Source organism: Meles meles, chromosome 2 (genome assembly GCF_922984935.1).
Source record: "Meles meles chromosome 2, mMelMel3.1 paternal haplotype, whole genome shotgun sequence".
Taxonomy (NCBI): Eukaryota; Metazoa; Chordata; class Mammalia; order Carnivora; family Mustelidae; genus Meles; species Meles meles.
Window position 1 is genome coordinate 23292544 of NC_060067.1, and position 25045 is coordinate 23317588.

Sequence of the window (25045 nt, forward strand, 5' to 3'; positions counted from 1 at the left end):
TGGAATGGTGTCATTACATTGTGATTTGCATTTCCCTACTGGCTAATGATGTTGAACATCTTTCCATGTGTTATTATTCACCATCTGTATATCCTCTCTAGTGTAATGTCTGCTCATAAATTGACTATTTTCTAATCAGCTTTTTTTTTTCTTTTTTACTCTGGAGTTCTCTTTGTATCTTCTAAATATAAGTCCTTTGTTGGATATGTGGTTTGCAAATATCCTCTCCCAGTCTATAGTCTCTTTTCATCCTCACTACAATATCTATTTTTTTAAACTGATAAGAACAGATACTACACTTGATCTTAGCCAAAAGGCTGAGAAGCAATACAAGGTCTATTTTTTTATAATGATTTTATTTATTTGAGAGAGAGAGAGAGAATGAGCAGGGGGAGGGGCAGAGAGACAAGAAGACACCTGGCTGAGCAGGGAGCCTGACCCATGGCTCAACCCCAGGACCCAAACAGAGACACTTAACCAACTGAGCCACTTAACCAACTGAGCCACCCAGGCACCCCCTCATTACAAGGTCTTTTACAGAGGAAAAGTTTTTTTTTTTTTTTTTTTTTTTTTTTAAAGATTTTATTTATTTATTTGACAGAGAGAGAGATCACAAGTAGGTAGAGAGGCAGGCAGAGAGAGAGGAGGAAGCAGGCTCCCTGCGGAGCAGAGAGCCCGATGCGGGGCTAGATCCCAGGACCCTGAGACCATGACCTGAGCCGAAGGCAGCGGCCTAATCCACTGAGCCACCCAGGTGCCCCAGAGGAAAAGTTTTTAATTTTGAAGAGGACCAATTAACCAATTTTTCTTTTTATAAATCATGTTCTTCGTGTCAAGTCTAAGAATACTTTCCCTAGGTCCTCAAGGTTTTCTCCTGTGTTTTTCTCTAAAATTTTTTGAAGATTTTTTTCATTTTCAAAGAATGATTGACATACAATATTGTATTAGTTTCAGATTTACAAGGTCATTTGGTGAAACATGCAACTCTCGATCTTAGGGTTGTGAGTTTGAGCCCAATATTGGGTGTAGAGATTATAAATAAATAAACTTAAAAAAATTTATAAAAAATGGTCACCACAGTAAGACTGGTTACCATCTGTCACCATGCGAAATTGTTATAATATTATTGACTAAATTCCCTATATAATGCACACATTACGTCTTCGTGTCTTATATATTTTATAATGGAAGATTGAACCTTTTAATACATTTCACCTATTTCACCCATCTCCCCACCCCCGTCCTTTGGCAGCCACCATTTTTGCCAGTCTGTTTCTGTTTTGTTTGTTCACTTGTTTTGTTTTTTAGATTTCACATATAAATTCAATCATATGTATTTGTCTTTCTCTGTCTAGCTTATTTCATTCAGCATAATACCTTCTAGGTCCACCCATGTTATCAGAAATGGCAAGATTTTATTCACTTTTCTATTCTTTCCTTTTTTAATTTTAATTTTTTTTTTGGGGGGGAAGAGCTTAAGTTGGGGGAGGGGCAGAGGAAGAGGGGGAGAGAGAGAGAATTCTAAGCAGATTCCAGGCCCAGCAGGGAGCCTGATATGGCACTCCATCTTGTGACTCTGAGATCACGACTGGAGCTGAAATTAAGAGTTGGGACACTAATCAACTGAGCCACACAGGTGCCCCTAGATTTCATTCTTTATAGCTGAGTAATATTCTATCACATATATATATGATGGGTAAAAAAGATGTAAAACATACGTTATATCTTTTTTTTAAATATTTTATTTATTTATTTGACAGACAGAAATCACAAGTAGGCAGAGAAGCAGGCAGAGAGAGAGAGGAGGAAGCAGGATCCCCGCTGAGCAGAGAGCCCCATGTGGGGCTCAATCCCAGGACCCTGGGATCATGACCTGACCGAAGGCAGAGGCTTTAACCCACTGAGCCACCCAGGCGCCCCATGTTATATCTTTTTCATCCATTCGTCTATCTGTGGATATTTAGATGGCTTCCATACCTTGTCTTTTGTAATAATGCTGGTATGAACATAGGGCTGCATATGTCCTTTCAGTTAGAGTTTTTGTTTTCTTTGGATAAATACCTAGTATGTAGACTGCTTTAGGTAGGATGGGTATTTTAACAACATAAACTTCCAGTCAGTGAGTACAGACTATTGTTAGAGCAGATTTAATGTTAAAACCTGTTTAACTATTAGGGCCTGCTTAGCCAGAGTGACTTCATATTACCTGGGTAGCCATATTGTTGTTTACATCTAAAGACTTCATTCCGGGAATAAATGCCCCAGTAGTTCCTGGTATCAGTTCTGGTTGTCGATTCCAGGAGTAAACGCCTTAACAATAGAAGCCACATAACTTGGGACTGCTGTTATGCCCTATAAAACCAGCCTGTGAGTTCGGGACAGGGTTGCCCTCTTCAGAGGCAGCCCTGGCCAGTCAGTCTGACTTCTGATGTCTGGCATAAAAATAAAGCTTTGCCTTACTTTCAATTTGTATCAATCTCGCTCCTTTGATATTGGACCCCAACATTCTGGGGGCTCGTCTGGGATCAAACGACGAGAACTGAGTCAGCATCAGAATTTCTGGGAAAAGCCTCCAGAGGTAAGATCTCAAGATTTTATTCTGCGGGATCTGGTCTGTCTGTCTGGTTGAGGAGCTCCAGGGTATAGCCCACCGGGGAGAAGCTGGATGCAGCATTGCTCCCCAGGGCTGGAGTGGATGCGGGGATGCCCCGTCCCTCCACTGGGAGATCGCCGGGGGTTCAAGTCCCCCGTGGTCAGAGGACTGAGAAAATCCCCGCCAGCGGCAGGTTGTGTTTTTGAGTTGGGATTATATCTTGCACACCCTTAGACTTGCTATCTGGTTGAGGAAGGACCGCTGGGTCTGCGGTTGTCTGTGCCTTGTCTTTTTGTTGTCTGTTGTGTTGTTTGTTGTGAAGCAATGGGGCAAGCAGGGAGTACGAGATCTGTGATACCCCTGAGTCTTATTCTCCAGCATTTCAAGGATTTTCAAGGTAAAACCACCCAGTCGGGTGACAAGGTTTACCCAGGAAAACTAAAAACACTCTGCCAGCTGGAGTGTCCCACTTTCTCCACAGGGTGGCCGCTGGAAGGAATGTTTACCTTGGCCCAAATCTACTCTACCCAGAGTAAAGTCTTCAGTTTCCATCAAGACCAAATACCGTACATCATGGCCTGGTGATCCCTGGTAGAAGAGCCACCATTGTGGCTCAAGTCTCACCTTCCCCCTACTAACATCGCCATTTCTCTCTCTCTAAAGCAGGTCAGATCACTAAAAACAGAACAAAAAGATGAGGGGGAACCAAGGAAGACCGTCCTGCCTCCGTCGGACACGGAGGACATAGATTCTCCCCCTCCTTATCTGTCCCCTAAACCTGACTCCCAGTCATAAGACACCCTTACTAGTCCACCTCATACACGGTCGGGATCCACCTATGGGATCACTGAGCAGAAGGACCGCCCTGGTCCTTCCCCTTCCCTCTACCCTCCTCTGCTGCCCTCTACCCCACTGGCTCCATCAGCGCTGATGCTGCCTCTCTGTGAGGTGCTCCACCGGATGGGAGAGGGTGTCCCCATCTAACCTATATCCCTTTCTCCTCTTCTGATATCTATAACTGGAAGGCCCAACATAAATCCTTCTCTGCCCACCATCAGGATTTAATTAGTCTCTTGGAAACTGTCTTTCTTACCCTCCAGCCTACCTGTGTGGATATTCAGCAGCTCCTTATGGCCCTCTTTAATGCGGAAGAGAGGGATCGCATTATGCGAGAGACCCATAAGGTGATAAGTGAGAGACTTGGCAGCAATCTTGATCCCCAGCAAATGGAGGACTACTGCCCAAAGGAACCCCCCAACTGGAACCCAAACTCTGATAAAGGTAGGGAGAGCCTACGTTTCTACTGCCAGGCTCTGCTGGGAGGCCTCCGTGTGGCTACGGGGAGACCCATAAATTTATCCAAAATTAGTGCGGTGACTCAAGGTATGGATGAAAGAAAGGCTTATTGAAGCCTAAAAAATGTATAGCCCGGTCGACCCTGAGGCACCCGAAAATCAGAGGGCAGTAAATCTTGCCTTTGTCAGTCAGTCAGCCCTAGATATAAGGAAGAAACTTTAGAAAATTGAAGGATTTGAAGGGAAGAATCTGACTGACTTAATGGGAATAGCAGAAAAGGTGTTTAACAACAGGGATACACAAGAAGATGAAAAACAGACTAAAAAAATAGTTAAAGTTTTGGCATTACATGAAGTGGGAAGGAGACAGGGGAAAAAAGGGCAGTGGAAAAGAAAAAGGCAGGTGGGAGATGGTCAATGGAAAGAAAAGCCTAAACACAGAGAAAGCAGGTGGGAAGGCTTAGATTCAGATCAGTGTGCTTACTGCAAGGAAAAAGCACACTGGGCCAGAGAGTGCCCTAATAAGAAAACGGCAATGCTGGCCACCAAAGAATGAAGGGACCGTGGTTCAGAACCCCTCCCCAAACCTCGGGTTAAAACTGAGGTGGATGGGAAATCAACTGATTTTTGGGGGACAGGGGAGCCCAATTTTCATCATTACTAAAGCCTATGGGAAAACTATCTGCAGAGGAAGTCTGGGTAAAAGGGGCAAATGGCACAGAAAGACAGAAATGGACAACAGAAAGGACTTTAAATTTGGCCTCAGGAGTAGTCAAACATCAATTCTTGGTCCTCCCTAATGCCCCGTATAACCTGATGGAAAAAGATCTTCTCCACAAACTATGGGCTGGCATTCAGTTCTTGGAAGGAGACATGACTGTGACTTTGGGACAACCCACTGTGCAGATGCTTGTGGCAGCAGTAGGTGAACATCTCCTTTATGAGCCAGTCTCAAAACCAGAGGAGATAAGGGAGAGAAACCTTCTCCAAACCCTACAGGTCGAGTTTCCTGAAGTCTGGGCAGAAGGGAGGCCTCCTGGCCTGGCCAAGGAACGGCCTCCAGTAGTGGTACAGTTAAAAACGACAGCTATGGCTGTTCGAGTCCGGCAGTACTCCCTCCCCTGGGAAGCAAAGGAAGGGATCAGAAAACACATTAACCACCTCCAAGGAGATGGGATCCTAGTTCCTTTCAAGTCTCCATGGAACACACCTCTACTGCCCATCAAAAAGGCTGAAACTGGGGAGTACTGACCCATTCAGGACTTGTAGGAAGTTAACAAATGGGTTGAAGATATCCACCCGACAGTGCCCAACCCCTATACCCTACTCTCCCTCCTAGGCCCCCAAAGAACTGTGTATACCGTCTTAGATCTCAAGGATGCATTTTTCTGCATACCTTTGGCAAGGGAGTCTCAACCCCTCTTTGCTTTTGCGTGGTCTGACCCACAGGAAGAGTTCCAGGGCCAGCTCACCTGGACAAGACTTCCCCAAGGATTCAAAAATTCACCCACCATCTTTGACGAGACCCTACACGAGGATTTGCATGAGTACAGAATCACCAACCTGGGAGTCACTCTGTTACAGTATGTTGATGACTTGTTAATAGCCGCTGAGGACTACGAGTCATGCTTGCGGGGGATGAAAACTCTCTTACAGACTCTGCAGGAAAAAGGGTATCGGGTGTCAGCAAAGAAAGCACAGATCTGTCAGAGTCATACCACTTATTTAGGCTTTGATCTCCACGAGGGACTGCATTTACGGTCTGAGTCCAAGAAACAGGTGATCACCCGATACCCCCGCCCCACCACGCCCCAACAAGTAAGGGAGTTTCTTGGGACGGTGGGCTACTGCAGACTGTGGATACCGCGGTTCGCGGAGAGGCCCAACCCCTCTATGAACTGATTAATGGAGGACTCACTATGGTAGAGTGGACAGCTGAGGCAGAAGGAGCATTTTGAAAATTATGAACAGCCTTACTGCGTGCCCCAGCACTGGCCATCCCAGATGTTACCAAGCCCTTCCACTTGTATGTGGATGAAAAGGCAGGGGTGGCCAAGGGGGTTTTGATTCAGACTCTGGGGCCTTGGCAAAGGCCAGTAGCCTATCTTAACAAGAAACTAGATCCAGTAGCGGCTGGGTTCCCCCCTTGCCTCTGCACAATTGCTGCCATGGCCCTCCTGGTCAAGGATGCAAGTAAATTGACTTTGGGTCAAAATCTCATCTTGACCACTACTCACACTATCAAAGGCCTCCTCTGGACCCCACCAGACCGGTGGATGACCAATGCCCGAATGACAAGGTATCAAGCCCTCCTCCTCAACGAACCGAAAGTGATTTTCAGGCCCCCGGCGGTGCTAAATCCAGCCATGTTGCTGCCAGAAAAGCTAGCTGATTACCCACACGACTGCAGGGAGGTCCTAAGCCAGATCACAGGAATAAGGCCTGACCTCAGAGACACTCCCCTCCCGGATGCAGAGATGAATCTGTTCACAGATGGGAGTAGCTACGTGGCCGATGGAAAGAGGTATGTAGGGGCTGTGGTGGTTTCTCCTGAACAGGAGCACTGGAAGGCGGCCCTGCCACACGGAACCTCAGCGCAAAAAGCGGAGCTGATTGTACTCACCAAGGCACTGCAGATGGCCAAAGGTAAAACCGCCAACATCTATACGGAGAGCAGGTACAGCAGGTACGCCTTTGCTACTCTCCACATACATGGGGCTATTTATAAAGAAAGGGGCCTATTAACAGCAGAAGGAAAAGGAATTAAAAACAGAGGAGAAATATTGGCTCTCCTCCAGGCTATTTGGGACCTGAAATTGGTGGCCGTTATGCATTGCCCGGGGCACCAAAAGTGGATTGATCTGGTTTCAAAAGGAAACCAATTAGCAGATCAAACAGCAAAGCAAGTAGCCAGGGAAATGGCTCAGGAACTGGTTACACTCCCAGCTCCAGCCCTACCAGAAAAACCAGTTTATTCAGAGGAAGATTTAAAATATTTACAAAAATGGACTAAATTAGACTATGAAGGGGATTGGGCTAAGACTAGGGCAAGAAAGTTAATTCTTCCTCGAAGACTAGGGAAAAAATTAGTAAGCCAATTACATCAGGGCACTCATTTAGTGACACGCAAGCTTAAAGCTCGTGGGTAAACAGTTCCAAGTTTCTAAATTAGGGCGTATGGCTCAGGATGTGGTTGATAGATGTGCTCAATGCCAGGCGATAAATGCGGGAGAACTAGGATGGGAAGAGGAAAAAGAGAAAGAGGAAGGGAACCAGGAATTTACTGGGAACTAGATTTTACAGAGATGAAACAGGGAAAGTATGGACACAAGTAATGTTAGTTTTTGTGCATACCTTTTCAGGCTGGGTAGAGCCTTTTTCTGCCAAACATGACACGGCAGGAATGGTAGCCAAAAAGCTACTAGAGGAAATAATTCCTAAGTTTGGTTTGCCTCTCGTGATTGGGTCAGACAATGGCCCTGCATTTGTGAGTTCAGTCTCACAGGCATTGGCCAAGGCCATGGGCACTGAGTGGAAACTACACTGTGCTACCAGCCCCAGAGCTCCAGACAAGTAGAGAGAATGAACGGACTCTTAAAGAGACCTTAACAAAGTTAATTCTGAAGACTGGTGGTGGATAGGTGGATCTTCTTCCCTTTGCCCTCCTTAGGGTGCGATGTACACCCTACTTAAACAAGGTTACCCCATTTGAAATAATGTTTGGGCGACCCCCTCCACTCTGCCCATGGCTACAAGAGGTTGCCCTAGCGGAAATGACTGATCAGTCTGTACTCCAGTCACTGCAGGCATTACAGTCTGTCTTAAAAAGAACCCACGCAGAGATCCGAGCTGCCTACACTGAGATGGAGACGGAGGTAGAACTGCATCCTTACCAACCCGGAGACTTGGTTTGGATACGCCATCACCCAGTGGAAAACTTGGAGCCCCGCTGGAAGGGACCATTCATGGTCATCCTGACCACCCCCATGGCAGTAAAAGTAGAAGGCATCAGGGCCTGGATTCACGCGTGTCAGGTCAAATGAGCCGAAAGCAAGGACGCCCCCCAGAAATGGGAGCCACTGCCGATGGACCCCACCAGCCATGGACTGAAACTAAGACTCAAAAGGGTTTCATGACTTTGTCACTTTTACCCTGTTCCTACTCAGCAGCAGCCAGGGGACATCTCCTCGGCCTAAAATAGCCCAGTGGAAATCAGAAAGACAGCAGATGGAACAACACTCAAGGTCAACAACACCTCGGGTCAGCCTGTTTTCACCCTCGATCTCTGTGATTTGATGTCAGAAATAAATGTAAAATTGCTCGAGGGTAGCGCCCCCTTTGGGATGGGTGGCCGGTACCCAGTTCAGGGATGTGGGGACCAGTTATACGAGGTTCACTTGCAAAGTTACCAATTTTATGCCTGTCCTGCTAACGGGGAGCCTAATTGCCAAGGGGAAGGGGGATTTCACTGTGCAGCCTGGGGATGTGAAACAATAGCCCCCTGGACACACCATGACATGTATATTGACCTTGTCCGAGTTAGACCACCAGTCAACCAGGAAAATTGCCAGGTCGGAAAATGCAACCCCATACAGATTACAGTAAGGTCATGGCAGTCGGGGTCATCAGGAAGTGTTAATTGGGAGGCAGGAAAAACTTGGGGTCCAAGACTGTATGTATGGGGAAAAGATCCAGGTACAGCCTCCACCATCCAAAAAACAAAAACTAGGGAGACACCTTGGCTGATAGGGCCGAACTCAGTTTTTTCTTTTTTTTTTTTTTTTTCGAACCCAGTTTTAAATCCTCCCAAGCCACCAAAACCAACCAGACCACTCGCCACCGCAAACCCAAAAGAGACTGTCATAAAAAATAAAAAAAAGAGTGTTGACAGTGACAAAAACACTGCCAAAGTTTTACTCCCCCTGGTAGATTCAATGTTTAGCTTTTTAAACGCCTCAGACCCTAATATTACTCGAGACTGCTGGCTATGCTTAAACCCTCAGCCCCCATATTATATTGGAATAGGGGCCAATCTTACTGCAGGAACTCAGAAGGGACAGATTAAAAATGAAAGTTCTTATGACTCCTGCGAGTGGGGAAGGGTACCTAGACTAACCTTAGGGGATATAAAAGGAAAGGGACTTTGCCTTGTGACACAAAAAGGAAAACACACTTCCCCATATAGAGACCTATGTAAGGCCATAATAGTCCCTACCGTCTTCATTAACTTCCTTAAGGCCCCCGCTGGAGCCTGGTTTGCTTGCAGTTCAGGACTGACGCCATGCCTTAATCTTGCTTTGTTCCAAAACTCTTCCTGGAACGAACTCTGTGTAACTGTCCACATTCTCCCCCAGGTAGATTATTATGGAGGACCTGAGGGATTCCAACGTCTTACTGCAGGGATAGAACAAACAAAGCGTGGGGTTCCCATCCTAATCCCAGCACTAGTTGTGGCATGAATAGCAGCGTCCACAGCAGTAGGGACCGCAGCTTTAATAAAGGAAGAAATAGATTTTGAGGCTCTTGGGTCCCAAGTAGATGCTCACCTATGTTATATGCATGAAAATATTGACAAACTAACTGATTCTTTGAGCTCATTAGCTGAAGTAGTACTGCAAAATAGAAGAGGGCTTGACATACTATTCCTAGAAAAAGGGCGGGGGGGGGGGGCGGTGCTCTGTGTAGCCCGGGGAGAAGAATGCTGCTTCTGGGTAAACCATACTGGAGTCATCAAAACTAGTCTGGCAGCCATTAAAAGGAGACTAGATGAACACGAGCAACAACGCAAGAACTCCCAGGGATGGTTTGAAAATTTTTTCAGCTGGTCCCCATGGATGACTTCCCTAATATCAGCAATTGCAGGCCCCCTGGCTTTACTATTACTAATGTTGCTTTTTGGTCCCTGCATTATAAACACCCTAATGTCATTTGTACAGAAGAGAATTGGTGCAGTTAAAATGTTAGTCCTACAAACTCAATATACAACAAGAGAACATGGGACTGACTGAAGAGTCAAGGAATTGCCTAATATTTAAAAAAAAGGGGGGGAATCTTAGGGCCGATTTAATGTTGAAACCTGTTTAATTATTAGGGTCTGCTTAGCCAGAGCGACTCCATATTACCTGGGTAGCCATATTGTTGTTTACATCTAAAGACTTCATTCCGGGGCACCTGGGTGGTTCAGTGGGTTGGGCCGCTGCCTTCGGCTCGGGTCGTGATCTCGGGGTCCTGGGATCGAGTCCTGCATCAGGCTCTCTGCTCAGTAGGAAGCCTGCTTCCCTTACACTCTTTCTGCCTGCCTTTCTGCCTACCTTGATCTCTGTGTCAAGTAAATAAATAAAATCTTAAAAAAAAAAAAAAGACTTCATTCCGGGAATAAACGCCCCAGTAGTTCCTGGTATCGGTTCCGGGTGTTGATTCTGGGAGTAAACACCTTAACAATAGAAGCCATGTAACTTGGGTCTGCGGTTATGCCTATAAAACCAGCCTGTGAGATCGGGACGGGGTAGCCCTCTTCGGAGGCAGCCCTGGCCGTTCAGTCTGACTTCTGATGCCTGGCATAAAAATAAAGCTTTGCCTTACTTTCAATTTGTATCAGTCTCGCTCCTTTGATATAGGACCCCAACAACTATCTTTCCATTTCTTTGTGTTATCTTCAATTTCTTTCATCGATGTGTTATAATTTTCAGAGTACTGGTCTTTTACCTCCTTGGTTAAATTTATTCCTACATATTTTATGCTTTTTGTGCTTTTAAAATTCTTTTTGATGCAATTTAAAAACTAGAAGTTTCACATTTTACATTTAAATTCATATCTTACTGGAACACAGCCATGCCTTTTCTTTGAATTTTGGTCTATGTCTGCTTTCGTACTGTAACGGCAGCCCTGCCTAGTTGTGACAGAATGAATGATCCACAGAGTCTAAAGTCTTTACTCCCTGGCCCTTTACAAAAAGTGTTAACTCTTGTTCCTGGTGAACAAATGCTAAGACGACTATATGAAAAGCACCATGGCATAAAATATTTCTAAGTTGTAATATCAACTGTTTGGAACCAAATTACATAAAGGCAGCAGTATCCACACACGTACATTTATAACAAATCTATCTTGTGGGGGTAAATGGCTTTCTTTTTTTCTTTTTAATATTTAAAAAATTTTTTATTTATTTGTCAGAGAAGGAGAGAGAGCACAAGCAGGGGGAGCGGCAGGCAGAGAGAGAGGCAGGCTCCCTGCTGAGCAAGGAGCCTGATGAGGGACTCCATCCCAGGACGCTGGGATCATGACCTCAGTCAAAGGCGGCTGCTTAGCCCACGGAGCCACCCAGATGTCCCAGTGGCTTTCTTTTTGAAGCTGAAATTCCTACTAACACAACTCTAAGCATCATTTCTGAATCTATGCTCAGATCTCGGTTTGTATTCCTGAAGCATCCAAGATAAAGGTGTTTATTAGCAGTGTTTGTTATTCGGTACTAGAAATCTAACAAAGTTGAGAGAGAAAGCATGCGCGTGAGTGTGTGTGTGTGTGTGTGTGTGTGTGTAACATATATACTCCTTGATGAACGTCTTCGGCAAAATAAGCCATCTTAATTTTATGGCCTTTATTTCAAGAACGTACATTATGTGACTCAGAAATGTATTAACACTCATTCCAAATGTACTCTCTGGCCTCAAACTTGACGCGCGAGTCAGAACTCAGCCGGGCGTGGTGCCAGGTGAGAGTTTAAAACTGCATGTTGCCTTCTCTTCCCAGTACTCGAGCTTGCTAAAATCAAAGCGTGGGATCCATGACTGTGCCAGTCATTATCGTAGGTCAGCTCTGAAACCACCCTTGTGGACCCTGTGATGCCAGAATTCATTTCCGCTTTGCCAGCTGGCTTCCTGAGGTTTCCAGTAGGATGTGCTGGGAGGACCCGGCAAGGCAGGACCCAGGAGAGACTTGATCCTGGTATGCTGGCTATTTCTTTCAGCTGTGCCCTCCCTGCCCCCCTCACTCCCCAAATTTCCCCCCACTGGTGGTAGCAGCAGCAGCAGCTTTGTCACATGCCTCAGACTCAGACCGCCTCACTGTGCTCCCTCAGACCCATCAGCACGGGGCTTGCAACATCCCTGCTCAGAGGTCCGAGTCTCCGCTTTCTGGCGACTCTCCTCCAAATTTCTAGATAATCTCAACCTCTTCTTTTTCCCCAGACCTAAGGGTGACACCTAAGGCTAGAAGTGACCATCTTTGTGTGCTACCTCATGGTTCCCTTTCTGCTTTTCTGAGTTTTCCAGTACTGGCCTGGTCAATCCCTTATGTTAAATTCTCTTTGGGAGAATTTCTAGTGAGGCTTTTGTTTTCTAGACTGGACCCTGACCGACACAGGGACTATTCACAGGGTCAACATCTGACGATTAGGCATAGGAGGCAAAAAAGAAATGGATCTGCCAAGTCACTAACTTGCTGGGTCTCTTTGGCAAAATTATTTCTCTTTCTCCAAACTTCTCATTAAGATTTGCTGAATAGTTACCAAAATCTGTATTCAGAATTAGTAAATATCTCAAAGGGTGCTTGTCTAAGAAGAAAAAAAATCAGTAAATCAATATTATTCTCCAATACTATGTGAGTTATTGTTAGAGAGCATTAATGCACGTGTTTCTTTCAGAATAACCTTTCTTTTGTTAAATTTCTTAAAATGAATCATTTAAGACAAAGTGATGCATTGGTTTATTTATTTATTTATTTTATCACATACATAGACTAGTTTGCTAGGGTTGCCAGAACAAAGTACCACGGCCTGAGTGGCTTAAATAACAGGAATGTATTTTCTTGCGGTTCTGGAAGCTGGAAGTCCAAGACCACGGTGTTGGCAGGTTTGCTTTCTTCCAGGCCGCTCTCCTTGGACTGCAGACGGCTGTCTTCTGGATCCTCCCAAGGTTATCCCTCTGTTGCGTTTGTGTCCTAATCTCCTCTTCTTGTAAGGACACTAGCGGTACTAGATTAGGATCTACCGTAACAACTCTCCCTCCTGGGTTTGAATTCTTGTGTCCTGGATCCTCTGTCTTCCTCTTTTTGGTCTGTTTCCTTGTTGTGATGCCAGTTTCACGTTTCAGGGATTCACTCATTCAGCAACCATAGACTGGGCTTGGCTCGGGCATAGCGTTAGGCACGAAGGACAGGCAAGTAAGAGAAACAGACAGTGTCCCTGTGTTCAGGCTGCAAGGGCTCTGTGGTCTTACAGTGGCCAATGTGACCTGAAATAGGAGAAGATGCCCCGTTGCCTAGGCACAGAGTAACTGCCCTCTTTACAAAGGTCATCGTGGAGAACGTAGAAAGGGACTAAGATGTACTGAATTCTGCCCTGTCTCAGCACATTTATGTACGTTACCTCACTTCATACTCAGAAGATTCTATTATTATAACACCATTGTATGAGGAGAGGGCAGAAGTGGAAGCTCTGGGGTGTAGAGTTCCTTTAGCAACTCGTAGAGCCAAACTCTTCACAGCCACATTATGTGATGCTGCCAACATGCATACAAACCCAGGAATTAAGGTTTAACTTCTTTTTTTTTAAATATTTTATTTATTTATTTGACAGAGAGAGAGGTCACAAGTAGGCAGAGAGGCAGGCAGAGAGAGAGGGAGAAACAGACTCCCCACCGAGCAGAGAGCCCCATGCGGGGCTCGATCCCAGGACCCCGAGATCATGACCTGAGCCGAAGGCAGAGGCTTAAACCACTGAGCCACCCAGGCGCCCCTAAGGTTTAACTCCTTAACGCAAAGGGCCATTTTGCGTATGCGCGTTGGTGATTTGTTTTATTCTGAGCACCCTTTTAGGTCAGGTCCTGATTCCCTAGGAATCCCTCATTTATTTTTTCAATGCTTGTTAAGCTGCTGGGATTCAGGTGAGGCACTCTTCTAGGTGCTGGAGATAAACTAGTAAACCGAAACAGAATTACTCCCCTCTTGGAGCTTAAACAGGTGGAGTGTGTCACAAAGTCAAAACCAAAAAGTCAAGATAAATTCTGTGGGTGGAGGTTAAGGAGAAGAGGGAGGAGGGAGTACTAATTTTTTTTTAAAGATTTTATTTATTTGAGAGAAAGAGAGAGAGCATGAGCAGGGGAGGGCAGAGACAGAGGGAAGCAGACTCCCCGCTGAGCGGGACTCAGTCCCAGGATCCCGAGATCATGACCCGAGTTGAAGTTGGACACTTAACTGTCCGAGCCACCCAGGCACCCCTACTAACTTTATTTATGGTCAGGGAAGTCATTTCTGGTGTGGGGCTGTTTGCTCAGAAACAGATGCAAGGGGAAGAGGAAGCTATGTAGGTATTTAGGCAGAGGGAGCAGCAAGTGTGAAGGCTCCAGGATGGGAGCAAGGAGGCCAGTGTGGCCAGGAAGAGTGAGTCAGGGACGAACAGTATGAGACCAGCAGAGGTTGGGGCACCTGGATGGCTCAGTGGGTTAAAGCCTCTGCTTTCGGCTCAGGTCAAGATCCCAGGGTTCTGGGATCAAGCCCCACATCGGGCTCTCTGCTCCTAGGGGAGTCTGCTTTCTCCTCTCTCTCTGCCTGCCTCTCTGCCTGCTTGTGATCTCTGTCAAATAAATAAATAAAATATTAAAAAAAAAAAAAGAAAAAGAAAGAGACCAGCAGAAGCTTTGGAGACCATAGTAAGGACTTTGGTTTTTACTCCTAGCAAGGTGGGAAGACATTGGAAAGTTTCGACATGACCCTCATAATACATTTTGGAAGTCTCATAGGCTGCCCCCTGCCCATACCTGGCTTCCTTCTTATACCAAAACTCACAAGAGTTATCTAAACTCTCTGTCTCCACTTTCTCACTTCATTCCTTTCAACCCTTGCCATGTGGGCCCTGGACCCCATCACTTCTCTGAACTCGTCCTTCTTAAGGCCATCAGGGACTACATCCCATTAAAGCCCATGACCACACCCAGTCTGCCAAACTCTCAGCCTCATGGCAGCAGCGGACACGGTTGCAGCCCCTCCCCAGTGCTCTGGAACCCCAGACTCTGGCCTGGTTTTCTTCCTCCTTCACAGCTTTCCTCTCCACATGGGTCAAACCTCTGCATCCGGGGGTGCCCCAGAGCTTTGATCTGGACCCCTGCAATACTTTCTTGCTGGGCGTCGTACCCAGGATTCTCAAGTACCTTTGACATGCTGATGTTTTCTTCATTTGTATCTGCAGCTCCAAATCTGTAATTCCAACTGCCTTGTCCGCATGTCCACCGGATCTCCCACAGGCACTGTCTCCAATTGGTCTCTATCACAGAGACCTCCCACCCCAACGCCCGGGCTGCTCACAACAAAAGTCTAGCAAACATCCTTGGTTACTCTCTTCACTCCACTTGGCTTCACCTCCAGAGTAAATCCTAAATCTGACTTCTCACCAGGGCACTGCCACACAGTAATTTTTTTTTTTTAAAAGATTTTATTTATTTACTTGACAGAAAGAGATCACAAGTAGGCAGAGAGGCAGGCAGAGAGAGAGGGAAGCAGGCTCTCTGCTCAGCAGGGAGCCTGATGCGGGACTCGATCCCAGGACCCTGAGATCATGACCTGAACCGAAGGCAGCGGCTTAACCCACTGAGCCACCCAGGCGCCCCTGCCACACAGTAATTTAAACCACCACCATCTCCTGCCTGAATTCCCGCAGAAGACACCTGATTTGTCTCCCAGCCTCTGCTCTTACCTATCTCTTGTCCATTCTTCATCCAATCTATCAAAGCATATACCAGATCAGGGGCATTCCCAAGCGTAAAATCCTCCATTAGTTTCCTGCTGCAACCAGACCAAGTCCAGATTCCTTATCGTGGCCGGCACCTCCACACCAGATGTTGGTCTTGGGGTCCATCTCCCTTCCCCCTCCTTCTAATTCACCAGCGGCCGCTAGGCTGAAACCGAGCTGTCTGCTCTTGCTTCTGGGTCTCCGCGCTGGCTTTTCCTTGAGCCCTTCCTCTTCACCGGGCTTCCTTCTTCTCCCCTTTCAGCTTTTAGCTCAAAAGCCACCTCTGAAAGGCTTTCCCGGACCTCCCCGTGGAGTCTTCCCCTTCTCCCACCACTCTGTAGCACTTAATTCAAGAAATTTCTGCCTAGATTCACTTGGTGTTTCCTGCGCCTCCCCATCCCCAACACCTACACGAGAAAACCTCCGGAGAGAAGGGGCCTCCCCTCTTTAGCGCCAAAACACCGCCTCGGACGGAGTGGATGCTGAAGAAATAGGGGCTGGCTGACGGAACCCCCAAAGTTGTTCCCCCAGGGGCTCCCACGAGGTTCTTGTTTGCTGCAGTGAGAGATCGTGTCCTGGATGGCTCACTCCGATCCTGGGCGGGATGGAAGGTGGAGGGTAACAACGCCCCTCCTCCCCTCGCGTCGCCCCTCCCCTCCCCCGCCTTTCCCCCTCCCCCCAGCTCGCCTGTCGCCGGTCCCACCCGGGCGCGTGGTGCTCGTCGCGCATCGCGGGAGCGGGCGGCGATCAGACGGTGATCGGACGGCTGGCCACGGAGGGGGCATGGCGCTCTCGGCCGTGCGCTTGGTGCTGTTGCTCCTGGCCGCGGACTTGGCAGGTAGCGCTCACTGCTCACCCGCCTGCTCCGCCAGGAGGGGGTAGGGGGCGGTGCGGAGGAGGATCAGGGAGTGGGTCTGGCCCCCGGCTACCCACCCCGGGATCCCGGCCCCCTGGCGGCCCTCCGCGCACCCGTTACTGGCGGTTCCCGCGGCCTGCGGTCGTCCAGGAGCGCGAACGTGGGGCGCGTGCAGGGCTGGGGGGTGGCGGGGGAGGCAGCGATGCTCTTTCCTTCTTGCCTGACCTTGGCTCCCGGCTGCTTCGCAGTGACCCCCTGCCGTCTGCCCTTTCTCCCTTGAAGCAGATTTTCTGGAGCCCAAGATCAGACGTTAGTTTTTTACGGACACACAGGCCCCACCGAAGCTCTGCAGGAGCGGAGCAGGGATAGGGCTCGTGAGCGCGGAGTGCGTCAGGCACGCTGAGGCTCAGGAGAAAGGGGCTTTAGGTCCGTCGGATGAGATGCAGGTTTGAAAACGGAGTTAAAACGGTAGCCTCTAACGTTAAGTGCTGCGTTTGTTGCCCTGAGCCCCAGAGGAGAAGAATACCGAGAATCAGTAAGAGTTACTTCTCTTTTACTCCAAAGCTCCGAAGTTCTATCTCAGGCAAGCGTGGTAGGGTGGTCCTTTACAGAACCTGTGCCAAAAGTTCCTTCGTTGTGCATGCGGGAGCTGTGCCAGAGGACGCCTTAATACCCTTATTTGGGGGTGTGGGGGTGGGCAGTGGGGGTTGTTCAAAGAAGCTAGGCATCTGAGACTACGGGAGAGGGTGTGACCACAAGCTGGATTTTAAAGGCCCCTTATGAATAAGAGTTGATCTTGACCGTGTACTTTAAGGTCTGCCTTCTTCTTGCAGCCTCTTTGGACTCTCTGAGCTCTGAGTTTGACCAGCCTTCGGAATACAGAACAGTAAGTAGGAAACCGCCTGTATTGTTTCCAGTCACGTAGTGAAGCCCAGACGGGTTGGGTTGGGGTTAGTTTTCAGGTCGGACCTGCCACTTTTTTTTTTTTTTACCTTCCACTTCTGAAACTGTTGACTGCGTCTTCAGAATTCAGATTCTAAGGCAGACCTTTTGATGCAGATCAAAATTGTAAATTTTGGTTGAAAATAGCTCAGTCCTTGAAGGCCTCAGCACATTGTTTCCTTTAATAGTTTCTTTGATGATTCAAAAGGTCCTTGGTCTAATGGTTACGTCTTGTACTAGACATTTTATGAACATTATCTAAATAATACTGTCCACAGAGTGTCCTGACTGCAGCCTGTCTTTCTTCCTGTAGTTTCCACTGCTTTCCCATAGCTTGTGCTCTTCTATCCTTACGCTATTGGCACACTGTTCTTTGTTTTATTTTTATTATTGTTTTTAAGATTTATTTTTCATTTTAAAGATTTAATGACTTATTTGTTAGAGAGCGAGAGGGAGAGAAAGAGAGCGAGCATACGAGCAGGGGAAGCAGCAGCAGAGGGAGAAGCGGGCTCCCTGTTGATCAAGGAGCTGGATGCAGTCCCAGGACCCTGGCATCATGACCTGAGTGGAAGGAAGACACTTAACTGACCAACCAAGCCACCCAGGCGTGCCATTATTTATTCTTCTTAGAGAGAAAGAGAGGGCATGGTGCAGGGAGGCACAGAGGGAAGAGAAAGGGGAAAGCAGACTCCCTGTGGAGTGGGGAGCCTGACATGGGGCTCCATCTCCCCAACTCTGAAATTATGACCTGAGCCTAAACCAAGAATTGGACGCTTAATGACTGAGCCATCCAGGCACCCCTATTTTGTTTTGTTTTTATTTTAATTCCAGAGTAGTTAGCATACGGTGTTATATGAGTTTCAGATGTTAGTGCCACACCGTTTTAATTACTGTAGCTTTGTAGTAAGTTTCAAAATGGGGAAGTGTGAATCTTCCAACTTTTTCTTCAAGATTGTCTTGGCTTTTCAGGATCACTTGCATTTCCATATGAATTTTAAGATCGTTTTGCCAATTTGCAAAAAAGGCAGTTGGCATTTTTGATAGGGATTGCGTTGAACCTGTAGAGCCATTTAGGGACTATTGCTATCTTAAGAAAGTTAAATCTTTTGATCTATGTATATGGGATGCCTTTTCACTTATTTAGGTCTTTAATTTCTTTCAACAGTGTTTTGTAGTTTTTGGTGTTTAATTCTTACGCTTCCTTTGTTAAGTATGTTCCTAAATATTTTATTCTTTTTAATGCTGTTATAAATGGATCTTTTTTCTTAATTTCACTTTCAGATGCTTCACTGCAAGTGTATAGAAATACAGTTGATTTTTTATATCGATCTTGTATCCTGCAGGATTGTTGGACTTGTTTTTTAGTTGTAATCATTCCTTTTGTATTCCTCAGACCTGTCTATATAAAAAGAGAAATTCTATGTAAATCAGAAATAGTTTTATTTCTTCCTTCCCAATCTGATAACTTTTATTTATTTTCTTGCCTAATTGTCTTTGCTAGAATATTCTATACCATGTTGAATAGAAGAAATGAAAATGCACCTCCTTGTCTTATTCCTAATCTGGGGGGAAAAGCATTCAGTCTTTCACCATTAAGTATAATGTTAGCGTGGGTGTTTTACAGATGCTCTGTATCAGGTTGAGGAAGATGTCTTTTCTGCTTAGATTGTTGAGTTTTTATTATGAAAGAGTGTTGGATGCTCCTTTAAATTAAACTGCTTTGCTCTCAGGTCAAACACTTCCCTCACCACTGTGCCTTTGGTTAGTTCTGCTTTATTTCCTTGAGGCAGACATTCTCCCAAATCTCTCTGATCTAAATTCTATTTACAACAGTGTATATTTCTTTTTTTTAAATTATTTTATTTTATTTATTTATTTTTTCCATGTGTATTTTTGTTTTCTTACTATACACTGAACTTCTTACAGGCAGGACTTAATTTGTCTTTGTCCTTGTCTATCATCTATCTTAAAATCTTTTTCATTTATTGAATACACAAACAAGGGAATATATCTGGTAAAGTATTTAAGAACTTTTCAGAAGAAAAGATTCAGAGTATAAAGCTCAGAGAATTATCTAGAAACATAGCACATCCTTCTACAAAAATTAAATTGATTCTAAGGAAGAAGTAAAAATGTGATGTGGCCCTCTTCCAGAATTAGTGTTTTCAAAAGCTCTGAGGAGCCAGCTACTATGGGTAAGCTCTCCTCTAGCTGGCATGTTGTGGGGTGTAATTTAGAGCCTCCCTAGATGGTGAACCTATTCTGAATTTTTATATATATACACATATATGCATATGCATATATGTATAATTTTTTAAATTATAAAACTAAGGTTAGTGGGGAGACAATTTAGTAATGAAATTATTTGACCTCATTGATAAGAGTGAAAAGTATTTGTTCATAAAGCCTCATGTCTCAGCTCAGAGAAAATCCAGGAAGTGAGTAAGGTGAATTTAATAAAGTTAAATGGTAGATAGTCAAAGCTGGCTTTGAAATCATGAGAATTAGACTGGAAACAACCTGGGATACCAACATTGTCTTCCCGCTGGATAGATCCCTTGGGGATCTGAGAGACATCAAAGGTCTTCTGCTTAAAAAACAAAACAAAATAAACAGAACTTCCTTATCGGCCTGTTAGTCCTCCTCCAAATCCATATATTAGTCATTCTCTGAGATGAAAGCATTTGAAAACTTCTGTTGAATATTAAAAAACCCTAAGATCTGCAGGCTAAATAGATTGATTTTGATTAGTTGTTTATCTAGTCCATCAGAGAATGTCTTCACGTGATCGTCCCTCTGTTGGTGACTCTGTATTCAAATCCTCCCCCTTCTTTTTGTTAAAAGATTTTATTTATTTATTTGACAGAGAGAGATCACAAGTAAGCAGAGAGGCAGGCCGAAAGAGAGGGAAGCAGGCTCCCCGCTGAGCAGAGAGCCTGACATGGGGCTCGAGCCCAGGACCCTGAGACCATGACCTGAGCTGAAGACAGAGGCTTAACCCACTGAGCCACCCAGGCGCCCTCAAATTTTCCCTTTTTATAAGGATACCAGTCATACTGGATTAGGAGTCCATTCTGCTGACCTCATTTTAACTTGATTCCCTATACAAAGACCCTATGTCCAATAAGGTCACATTTTGAGGTACTGGTAGTTATGACTTGAACATCACTTTTTGAGTGGGTACAATTCAACCCATAGCAACCCCTAAGGAAGGTCCAGTTAGGAACCTGCTGCTTTCTTTGGTGCTGTTACATGCTAGTACCTTAAAGGTCCAGACAAAAAGTTCAGATTCTTGAGTCTGTCTTGATATTATGCCAAGGGATTAAGGTGGAATGTAACAACATTAATGTGGAGATAGTAGTAGGATGCAAATTACAAAGTTAAAGGATTGGAAAGTGAGTATGGTGTCCCGTCTTGGCCTTTCATTTAAAAATCAGCCAGACTGGGGCACCTGGGTGGCTCAGTCGGTTGGGCATCTAACTTTTGATTTTGGCTCAGGTTATGATCTCAGGGTTGTGGAAGTGAGCCCTGCACTAGGATCTGTCCTGGGCATGGAGTCTGCTTGAGATTTTCTCTATCTCTCTCTCCCTCTACCCTTCCTACCTCCCTTCCCTTTCTAAAAAAAAAAATTAATTTAATTTAAAAATAATAAATGAATAAAAATCAACCAGACTGAGGTCCTTTTCTTACCTATTAGGTATTAAACCATTGCTTCAATGTTGCATCTGGGTTTTTTTTGCATTTGGAAAATCATTTTGTGTGTGGCAAATAGAAATATTTTTGTAGGATGTTTCTAGGAAACCTGGGAGACTTGGGACTTTGTCTTCTCCTCAGCTATTTTTTTTTTTTTAAAGATTTTATTTATTTATTTGACAGAGAGAGAGATCACAAGTAGGCAGAGAGGCAGGCAGAGAGAGAGGAGGAAACAGACTCCCTGCGGAGCAGAGAGCCTGATGCGGGGCTCGATCCCAGGACCCTGAGATCATGACCTGAGCCGAAGGCAGCGGCTTAATCCACTGAGCCACCCAGGTGCCCCATCCTCAGCTATTTTGTGATGAGAATGTCTTAGTTCTGTAATTTCTGTCTTCTTTTCTCTTTTCTAGCCAAACTGCAATCAGTATAAATTACCAGGATGTCCCAGAGACTTTAGCCCTGTGTGTGGAAGTGACATGTCCACTTACCCCAATGAATGTACTCTGTGTATGAAAATCAGGTAACAATTTTACAATACAGACTAGTCAAGTTTTCTTTAGTCCTTTTCTTGATTTTTGATTACTTAGGAAGTAGCAACTCTTTTTTCGGGTATCAAAATCAAATGTGACATAGTATTTCTGTTTTCAGACTGACATTTAAAAAGACAGAATCTTTCAGTGCCTTTTCCAGGTCAAAGTTAGAGAATGGCGTTTGTGATTAACCGACTATAGACCAGATACTCAGGTTATGTTACTGTCCATGAATGGGCAGTTTCCCCAAATTAGAAGTATATTTAATAGTTAAACTCATGAAATATTAAGTAGTTTTTATTTATTTATTTATTTATTAAAAAAATTTTTTAAAAAAGCTTTTATTTATTAGAGAGAGAGAGAAAGAGAGAGCGAGAAGGAACAGGAGAAGGGGCAGAGGGAGAGGGAGAAGCAGACTCCCTGCTGAGCAGGGAGCCTGATGCAGGCATCCCTAAAAAAATTTTTTTAAGTAGGTTCCAGACCCAATGTGGGGTTTAAACTCATGACCCTGAGATAAAGAGTTATATGGCTGAGGCAGCCAGGTGCCCTTTGAATAATCTGTTAAATTCAGAGGCATGTGCAGGTAACCTGTACCCCCTTCATTACGAGTTGGGAAATAGGTCTCAATAATTCTAACTAGGAGAATATTAAGTAGTATGTGTTATACTTGATGTCCTTCATGTCCCTCCCATAGGGGTAAAACAGGGCGAATCACAGGATTAGGCACGTTTCAAATAACCACATAGTGCCAATCTTAAATTCATGAATTCCTCAGTTTATTGCAAATTTTATTACATAAGTTAGTCACATAAGAAAGTTAGGGTGCCTGGGTGGCTCAGTGGGTTAAGCCTCTGCCTTTGGGTCAGGTCATGATTTTGGGGTCCTAGGATCAAGCCCTGAGTTGGGCTCTCTGCTCCGCGGGGAGCCTGCTTCTTCCCGCCCCCTCCCCTGCCTGCCTCTCTGCCTACTTGTGATCTCTCTCTCTCTGTCAAATAAGTAAAATCTTTTTTTTTTAAATTTATTTATTTGACAGGCAGAGATCACAATTAGGCAGAGAGGCAGGCAGAGAGAGGGTGAAGCAGGCTTACCGCTGAGCAGAGAGCCCGATGTGGGGCTTGATCCCAGGACCCTGAGATCATGACCTGAGCTGAAGGCAGAGGCTTTAACCCACTGAGCCACCCAGGTGCCCTAAATAAGTAAAATCTTTAAAAAAAAAAAAACAAAAAAAGAAAGTAGAGGGGGGCTCCTGGGTGGTTTAGTTGTTAAGCGTCTGCCTTTGGCTCGGGTCATGATCCCAGGGTCTTGAGATTGAGTCCCGTCTCTGGCTTCCTGCTCAGCAGGAGGCCTGCTTCTCCCTCTCCCACTCCCCCTGTTTGTGTTCTCTCTTTCGCTGTGTCTCTCCCTGTCAAATAAATTTAAAAAGTCTTAAAAAAACCCAAAAAACCTTAGTGGAGGGAATTAACGAGCCACTCTGAAGAGGATCCGGGAGGGAGGCGTCACAAGGCGAGCAGGGAGGCACCTGTCCTGAGACAAGCTTTGGCCTGGATTTCAGGCAGGTCACCTTCTGTGCTGACGGAGCCTCCAGCAGCATCTGTCTTGACACAGCATCTTCATACCTACAGCTTGGGTGGTCCATCAGCCTTCAGATGTCTGCTGGACAGCTCCTCCGTTTGAGGGTCTCCTTAGTTAGGTGTACCAGTTGTACCCAAGAGTCTCTGCCACATCAGCTCGGCCCACTTGGTCTTACCACAGGTTTTTCAAGCAAGTTCTTACTTATCTGTTGGTCACAGAGCTAATGTATATGGGCACACCGTAGATCCTACCTCAGACATTGACAAACAACTAATACGGGAGTTCACATCGGCCACTGAAACCCCACCTCCTCGTCTTACTCTAGCTTAGCCTAATGTGTCCCGTGGGAAGGAATCACATCCAAAGTCACACCAGGACAGGGTACGCTGCTTTGTAGTTCGGGGGTCCATTCTCTGATGTCAGTCTTCGGTGAGTTACCTCCGTCTTCTCGGAGTGATTTTTCTGAGGTTAGTGACCAGGGTTAGGAAAAAAAATGATAGAGTTGAGGCTTTCACACTCACTGTGTACCAGATTTAGCTTTAAAAATGATTAAGTCAGCATCCCCTTAGAGGGAATTTCATGGGTCTTCTTGGTACAAAGGGCGGGACAGTTTCAGTATGATGGGTAATAAGTGTGTCTTTATGGTTGTTCAATTTGCAGGGAAGATGGTCATGATATTAAAATAATCCGGAGTGGACCGTGTTGATGGAGCAGTTTATAGAAGAGAACTTGGAGAAACCACCTTCAACTGTATGCTAGATGAATTCCATTTCCCCTTTTCTCTTTCCTATGTTCCTTTGCATGGGATTTTTTAGCCCATGGGAGGTGTGGAAGAGAGCTATGTGCAGTGACTGGTAATTAAAACAAACACAAAAAAACCCCCTTGTTTCTTGGCTTTTGCCCCTTGAGTTAAGCTTATTGCCTGGTGCCCTGTGCATTGCTTTATTTAGCTGGAATAAAATCAGCCTTGTCTTCAGGTAGCACTGTTCTCTGTTGAACACCCGTTCTTACTCCGCAGCCTCCTGGTGGCTCTTCTCCTCGCAGGCAAAGGTGACTTTCCTGGGGGCGAACTGGAGTCTTTGTTGAGAGGGCAAGATTTATTCTCTTTCCCCTGCCTCCACATCTTTCATAGTTAAAGTATAGGTACCTGGACAGTGTTCTGCCCAGGGCACATGCCCGTGAAGTACTTAGGGCTGATTGTAACCAAGCTGGTAAAGTCACAGAAGCATGCAGGTAGAAATATTTCCTAGATTCAGTGTCTTCTTCCAATAGTTTCCCACCAGGGTTAATGCAGATTTTTGGCTTTTCCCTCCTTTTAGAGCAGTGGTTCTCAGCTCTGGGGCGATTTCCCCCTCAGAGGACGTCTCTCAATACTGTCTGGAGGCATTTTTGGTGTCAGTGTTGAAGGGCGGGCACCGCCGACATCTAGTGGGTAGACGCGGGGGGTGTTGCCAGCCATCCTACAGCACCCAGGACAGCTCCCAACAACAAAGAATTTTCCAGTCCAAAATATCAATAGTACTGAGATTGGGACGTCCTGTTTTCGAGTTCGATACAACGTAAGAATAAACGTTAGCAATAATAAAGGCGACGGGGGATTATTTTTTTTTTAATTTTAAGAAAGATTTTATTTATTTATTTGACAGAGAGAGCGAGAGCACACAAGCAGGGGTAGTGGCAGGCAGAAGGAGAGTGACAAAGACAAGCAGGCTGGGAGCCTGATGTGGGACTGGATCCCAGGACCCTGCGATCGTGACTTGAGCCAAAGGCAGACACTGACTGAGCCACCCAGGTGCCCCGGTAATTTTTTTTTTTTCTTTTAAGATTATTTATTTGAGAGAG

General features: G+C 45.6%; 1 protein-coding gene and 1 pseudogene across 1 annotated transcript; one reads left to right on the plus strand and one right to left on the minus strand.

Moving 5' to 3' along the window:
* Window positions 1-205: 205 nt before the first annotated feature.
* LOC123937639 lies at window positions 206-329 on the minus strand (annotated as a pseudogene).
* A 15946-nt stretch (window positions 330-16275) lies between these two features.
* SPINK2 (serine peptidase inhibitor Kazal type 2) lies at window positions 16276-24183 on the plus strand. The gene is made up of 4 exons (XM_045997489.1): window positions 16276-16448; window positions 17300-17352; window positions 21512-21621; window positions 23864-24183. The coding sequence occupies exons 1-4, from the start codon at window positions 16394-16396 to the stop codon at window positions 23907-23909; spliced, it is 264 nt and encodes an 87-aa protein (XP_045853445.1). The 5' UTR covers window positions 16276-16393; the 3' UTR covers window positions 23910-24183.
* The last annotated feature ends 862 nt before the right edge of the window (window positions 24184-25045 follow it).

Excerpts from the sequence above, each read along its gene's own strand:
- SPINK2 (XM_045997489.1), top strand. The coding sequence starts at position 16,394 with ATGGCGCTCTCGGCCGTGCGCTTGGTGCTGTTGCTCCTGGCCGCGGAC. Across the intron at positions 17,353-21,511 it reads AGCCTTCGGAATACAGAACA|CCAAACTGCAATCAGTATAA; the intron begins GTAAGTAGGAAA and ends TCTCTTTTCTAG. Across the intron at positions 21,622-23,863 it reads ACTCTGTGTATGAAAATCAG|GGAAGATGGTCATGATATTA; the intron begins GTAACAATTTTA and ends TTCAATTTGCAG.